This window comes from Chrysochloris asiatica, unplaced genomic scaffold, assembly GCF_000296735.1.
Source record: "Chrysochloris asiatica unplaced genomic scaffold, ChrAsi1.0 scaffold00146, whole genome shotgun sequence".
Taxonomy (NCBI): domain Eukaryota; kingdom Metazoa; phylum Chordata; class Mammalia; order Afrosoricida; family Chrysochloridae; genus Chrysochloris; species Chrysochloris asiatica.
The window spans coordinates 8,897,061-8,903,766 of NW_006408664.1; the positions used below are offsets into that span (position 1 = coordinate 8,897,061).

General features: G+C 37.9%; 1 protein-coding gene across 1 annotated transcript in view; it reads left to right on the top strand.

Annotated features, from left to right (window-relative positions):
• The window catches only part of PGM3 (phosphoglucomutase 3), a 48,229-nt gene that overhangs the window by 17,000 nt on the left and 24,523 nt on the right, over positions 1-6,706 (top strand). Inside the window, exons 5-7 of the mRNA XM_006870670.1 lie at positions 2,471-2,666; positions 3,438-3,595; positions 4,238-4,321. Of these exons, the coding sequence (XP_006870732.1) occupies positions 2,471-2,666; positions 3,438-3,595; positions 4,238-4,321 (438 nt within the window). The remainder of the gene's footprint in view (positions 1-2,470; positions 2,667-3,437; positions 3,596-4,237; positions 4,322-6,706) is intronic.

Consider the following 6,706-nt stretch of genomic DNA (forward strand, 5'->3'; position numbering starts at 1 on the left):
TGTGTGTGTGTGTGTGTGTATAGTTTTGTGCCATTAAGTCAATTCCAACTCATAGTGAGCAGTATAGGGTTTCTGAGAGTGGCTGGTGGGTTAAACTGCTGACCTATGGTTACCAGTCCACTGCTTATCCCACAGCGCTTCATCAGGGCTCCAAAAAAAAAAAAAAAGGAGTGATGGTTGTTGCTGTTGAGTGGGTTCATTCATAGTGACCCTGTATAGTATTTCTGAGGAGTGACTGGCGGGTTTGAACAGCTGACTTCCTGGTTAGCAGCCTATTGTTTATCCGATAGTGCCATGCCAGGACCCCAGAACAAGGGGGATGTTCTTGTTAAGTGCCATCAAGTCAGTTCCAACTCATCATTACCCTCTACAGGGTTTTTAAGGAATGGCTGGTGGGTTTGAACTGCCAATGTTGTGGTTTAAACTGAACTGTGGTCCAGAGCTTATCCTACAGCGCCACACCAGCAGTCCAAAACAAGGGATAGTTGATAATACGCCATCATTTTGCTATATAAGACTTTATAATTAGAGATCACATAAAACCAGTCCTGAGTTGAGACACTCTCTTGGACCTAAATAACAGTATATTTTTTTATGGTGACTTTTACCTTTTTTGTGAGTTCAGTTTGTAGTCACTTGAACTATCTAACCCTTTACAAACACGATAAGCACCAGTGTACTGATTGCCTAACTTGATTTAACAGCTATGTCTTTTCCATCTTAGACTGGAAAAGGATGTGTTAGATTCTCATGTTACTTACTTTTTTCAAAAACTAAGCACAAAGCCATACATTTTAATAATAAGCTTTAGGCTGCTCCCTCCTTTTTTTTTTTTCCTGTAGCAATGCTTTTTGAATTATCCTTATGTGCTATGAAGAATACAAAGTGACTTCAAAAGTTTTGTGAAAATTTTTCATTATCTTGTAATTTCATTTTTTCACAAAATTTTTGAAGCCCCCTTATAAAGCAAAGTAGAGGGTTAGTGAATGAGAGATGTTTTTACTGCTCATTCATTTATATGTTTATTCTCAACATTTGTTTTGAAAGGCAGTCTTGTAATATATATCGTGAAATGGTTTTTTCAACAGACTTTGCTTAATTTAGGCTAAATTCTAATAAAATTCCATTTCCTTGAGTTGTCAAATTATTGAGTTGTGTAGTCTCAAAACTTTCTAGTGTCCAGAATATTTAAAAATTAAAATTTTTATTTTTAGTATTCTGTCGTATAGACCATTTGCCAACGAGTCCACTCTGACTCACAACAACCCAATGTGTTTCAGATGTGCTCCATGATTTCACTCAAATCTTTAGACTTAAATTTTACCAAATGGCTGATTGATTAGAAATAGATTGCCTTAACTGGTTATACCATCCATATTACCCATTCCTTTAAGAACATCTGAACTTACTTGTTTATTGTGTTAAAATGCATGGGTCAACTGAGGAAATGGAGGGTGTTTATAATATTGATGCTGTGACTTAGGCATTGTGCTTCTAACTGCAAGATTGACAGTTCAAACCCACTGCCAAAAGCTGCTTCTAGAGAGAAAGATGAGACTTTCTGCTCCCATAGAGCTTGTAGTCTCAGAAAGTCTGTGTAGGGTTGTGATGAATTGTTGTTGACTTTATGGCAGTGAATTTTGTTTGAGGTGTTTCCATATATGTGTGTGTGTGTAAATAAACGGGAGTGCTTCAGAAAGTTTGTGAGAAATTAAAAAGATAGAAATTTTCTGTGAAATTTTTGAAGCTTCCTTGTATATAAAGGATTTCTGGTAGTGCAGTGATTAAAGCAGTCTGTTGCTGTGAGGTTAGCAGTTCAAACTCACAACCTGCTTCTTGAGAGAAAGATGTGGCAGTCTGCTTATGAAGATTTACAGCTTTGGAAACCCTATGGGGTAGGGTAGTTTTACTCTGTCCAATGAAGGGTCATTATGACTCAAAATCGACTTGATGGCCCTGGGTCTGGTTTGTGTGTGTGTTTATCTATATCTATGTGTGTGTGTTAAGCGCCTTCAAATTGGCTTCAACGCATAGCCACTCTGTTTAGGGTTTCCAAGCCTTTTAAATCTTTGCTGGAACAGAAAGCCCCATCTTTCTGCTGTGGAGTGGCTGGCAGGCTCAAACTGTGTACCTTGTACCTTGTGGTTTGCAGCCCAGTGCTTACCGTATGGAGCCACCATGCTCAAATATGCACGTATTCAAGGAATCTTGGTAGCGTAATGGATTACCAGCTGGGTTGCTAACCATAGGTCATCTGTTTGAAACTACTAGCTGTTCAGCAGTAGAAAGATGAGGTTTCTACTCCCGTAAAGATTTACAGTCTTAGAAACCATCTACAGAGTCACTATGAGTTGGAACTAACTCATTGGCACACAACCATAGGCTCGATAGCACTTAACGACAATAAATACACAGTTCACTTTTGTTTTTATACTTTGAATGTTCTTCCATGTATCTTTTGCCTTTGAAGATTTCCTGCAGTGGGGATGAATACAGAACACTTAAGGTCGACTGTGCAAATGGTATAGGGGCCCTGAAGCTAAAAGAAATGGAAGACTACTTCTCACAGGGGCTGTCAGTTCACCTGTTTAATGATGGGACCAGAGGGAAACTCAATCACTTATGTGGTGCTGATTTTGTGAAAAGTCATCAGAAACCTCCTGAGGGTATGTAGTACTAGCATTGTAATTTTGTTTTGGAAGCTCTTTGAAGCCTATCTCCTAATATGGCCATTGTGGAAAACACTGATTTTGTAGACAATCATAACTAAATAGAGTTGTATTTGCTAATCCATCATGTTTCTAATTCAGATAAAGTGAGAGACGATACTATTGTGACCAAAGCAGCACAGTCAACAAAGCCTGAGATCATTGCTGGACCGTAGCCCATAGTTTCTGCCTCTGTAGGACTGGGGTCCAGGGAGTTGCGTTTTAAACATGTTTTCTGGCTTTGTTTATAGGAAACCTGTCTTACCAATTAAAATGGAATTTTAATTTTAGCATTTTAAAACATTTTGAATGTTCCCTTTTCAATTTGCTGTAAAATTTCAACTGTAAAAATAATGTTGTTGTTATTAAGAGCTGTTGAGTCAATTCTAACTCATTGTGACCCTGTATAGGGTTTCCGAGAATCGTCTGGTGAGCTTGAACCACTGATCTTGAGGTTCTAACCAACTTTGCAGTGTAGCACATTAACCCACAGCGCCACACCAGGACTCCAAAAACCACCAATAAACTTGTATAAAATTATAGATTATGGCATTGTTTTTTATGTGGAAGGATAACTATAAATATCGCATCGGCAAATCATAGACATATTATTTGCAACATGTAAGGCCGGTTAGATCGTACTTTATTGAATAATTTTCCTCAGTATCTAGAATGAGAGAATAACTTACAATAGTGAATAAAATGAGCTTTTTTAATTCTGTGTGCTAGGAATGGAAATGAAGTCCAATGAAAGATGCTGTTCCTTTGATGGGGATGCAGACAGAATTGTTTATTACTACCAAGATGCTGATGGTCATTTTCATCTCATAGATGGTGACAAAATAGCAACGCTCATTAGCAGTTTTCTTAAAGAGCTTCTGTTGGAGGTATGGTGGGGTGATTGGTTACCCATGAAAACAAGATTTACTTTTGAAATAATTCCATATCAGATAGTTTGAAAGCTGCAATTTATGGAAAGTTTCTTATGTTTGTGGCTAGGAAATGCAAAAAGAAATGATCATTTTTGTCTTTTCAACATTGGGCATTAGTTTTAGAGCCTGGAGATACTCTTTTCTTTCTTAGACTAGCAGAGTTTTAGCTTTTTATTTATTTATGATGCTGATGAGATTTGTAATGTGAAATATTTTGTTCTTTTGTAACTAGCTCTCAGACTGCCTTTAGTATAGTGCACAACAAGAAATCATAATTTTGTAAAAATATATTTAATTTTAAGAATTCTGTAAATACTTTTATTTTGAAAAAATAAGAGTTTAGAGGAAGAGATGATTGTTCATATTACAGGCTTCTTTATACGATATGAAATTACTTTAAATAATGCTCAGAAACATTTTATCTTTGTTTTCTGGCGTACATGTAAATTCTCAGTAAGTAATTTATTAAACAAGCCAGGATAATAAACCATGGCTGAAATGGCTAATAATGTCATGCCATCCTTTAGAACTCTCTTCATATTTTGTTTTTTGTGGACTCCTATTGCTGTTGGCAAGTTAAGGATTGTTTTTGTTTAGATTGGAGAAAGTTTGAATATTGGAGTGATACAAACTGCATATGCAAATGGAAGTTCAACACGGTATCTTGAAGAAGTTATGAAGGTATTGAGCCATTTTTATTTTCTGGAAATTTCTTTAAAATTCTAGCTTAAGATATTTCTGTTAGGAAAATAATGTCCTCAGAAAAGTGAATATTCTGTCATGCATGGAGCTGACCACTGTCCATGTAAAGGGGTGGTGGTATTAAGTGCTGTGGACTTGGTTCTGGTTCTTAGCAGCCCTGTATAGCGTTTCTGAGGAGCGACTGGTAGGTTTGAACTGTTGATCTTGCAGTTAACAGTCCAGTGCTTATCCTACAGTGCCACACCTGGATTCCATGTAAGGGTGAATACAATTAAAAAACTCTACCCTTCCTTTCCTAAAAGCATTTCCTGTAGAAGACTTGTAATTTAAAATGTCTTTCTCTGCCTTTTTGAAAAGCAGGCCGCTCTTTTAAGCCTCCTGGTAGTTTTACAACCTGGAAATGTTTTTTCCGAGGGGCCTGGAGCCACCTCTCTGAAATGTAAACATCCAGGAAAAATAGCATCTCTGCCTCTCATGTTTAACTCTGGTATTTGGATCTAAGCTATAACTACCTATCTAACTGGTAGACATGAAAAGTTTTATTATAACTTTGAATACGGGCAATTAGCTTAGACAGATTGGCTACTACAGTTACTGGGTGAGTTTAAGATAAACTGTGTGTGGTAAGTGGTACTCTCAAGTCTTATTTTAGGGCTAGTTTATCTTGAGAACATATTTGTAATGGGTTTCAGTTGCCTGGTTGTATGAAAGATTTCTGACTTTGCTGTAGCAGATTGTGTGTGATGCATCTCACAGTCTGATTTAATGCTTGTTGTTGTTGTTGTTAAGTGCCATCAAGTCGGTTCCGACCCATAGCAACCCTATACAGGGTTTCCGAGGGTGTAAATCTTTACGGGAGTAGAAAGCCTCATCTTTCTCCCGCGGAGCGGCTGGTAGTTTCGAACCGCTGACCTTAAGGTTCACAGCCCGATTCGTAACCACTACACTTAGTCAAGATAAAACTTTTTTCTCTTATGAGAAGCTTTTTGAGTAGGCAAGAGATTTTTTTCCAATTATTTTCCCCATCTCCTCTAGATGACTGTTCTCTGTCCTATCCTTCACGCTTTAAAAGTTAGTAGTTTTTGGCCAAAATTGGAAGTCTGCCTCGACCTGTTAAAATAAAGTTGGGTTAAAATGGAAATTAATATGTATGGCAAGAGAAACAAATTCAAGAAGGAATATAAAATTTATTAGAGAATATCTTAGAATTGACATTTCTAAATAGTACTGTGTTGTTGGTAGGTGCTGTTGAATCGGTTCCTACCCATAGCTACCTCATGTACAATAGAACGAAACACCGCCCAGTCCCATGCCTTCCTCACAATTGCTGCTATGTTTGAGCCTGTTGCTGCTGCCACTGTGCCAATCTGTCTCATTGGGAATCTCCCTCTTTGTCACTGATGCTACACTTTATTAAGCATGATGTTCCTTTCCAGGAACTGGTCCCTCCTGATAATATGTCCGAAGTATAAGAGATGCAATCTGGCCATCTTGGCTTGTAAGGAGCGTTGTGGTTATACTTCTTGCAACAAAGATTTGTTTGTTCTTCTGGCACTCATGGCACCTTTAATATTCTTCTCCAATACCATAACTCAAATGTATCAATTGTTCAATGGTTTTCCTTACTCATTTTCCAATTTGTATGTGCATATGAGGCTATTGTAGCGTAGTGGTTATGAATCGGGCTGCGAACTGCAAGGTCAGCAGTTCGAAACTACCAGCTGTTCCACGGGAGAAAGATGAGGCTTTCTGCTCCCATGAAGATTTACAGCCTGGGAAACCCTGTACAGGGTCGCTATTGGTCAGAACCAACTCGACGGCATTTAACAACAACAACAAATGAGGTTATTACAACGAAATGTGCAAAGATCTGGAGTCGGAAAACCAAAAGGGAAGAACATGCTCAGCATTTCTCAAGCTGGGGGAACTGAAGAAAAAAATTCAAGCCTCGACTTTGGTTATTGAAGGATTCTCTGGGCAAATTATTGAATAATGCGGAAAGCATCTAAAGAAGATGGAAGGAGTACAGTCACTGTACCAAAAGGAAATGGTTGATGTTCAGATTGTTTTAAGAGGTAGCATACGATCAAGAATCAATGATACTGAAGGAAGATGTCCAAGGTTCATTGAAGGAATTGGCAAAGAACAAGGCAGCAGGAATTGATAGAATAAAAATTGAAATCTCACTTTGGAGGAACTCACTCATCTGTGCCAAGAAATTTGGAAGACAACTGTCTGGCCAACTAATTGGAAGAGATCCATATTTGTGCCCATTCCAAAGAGAGGTGACCCAATGGAATGTGGAAATCATCAGACAGTATCTTTGATATCCCATGTGAGTAAAGTTTTACTAAAGGTAATACA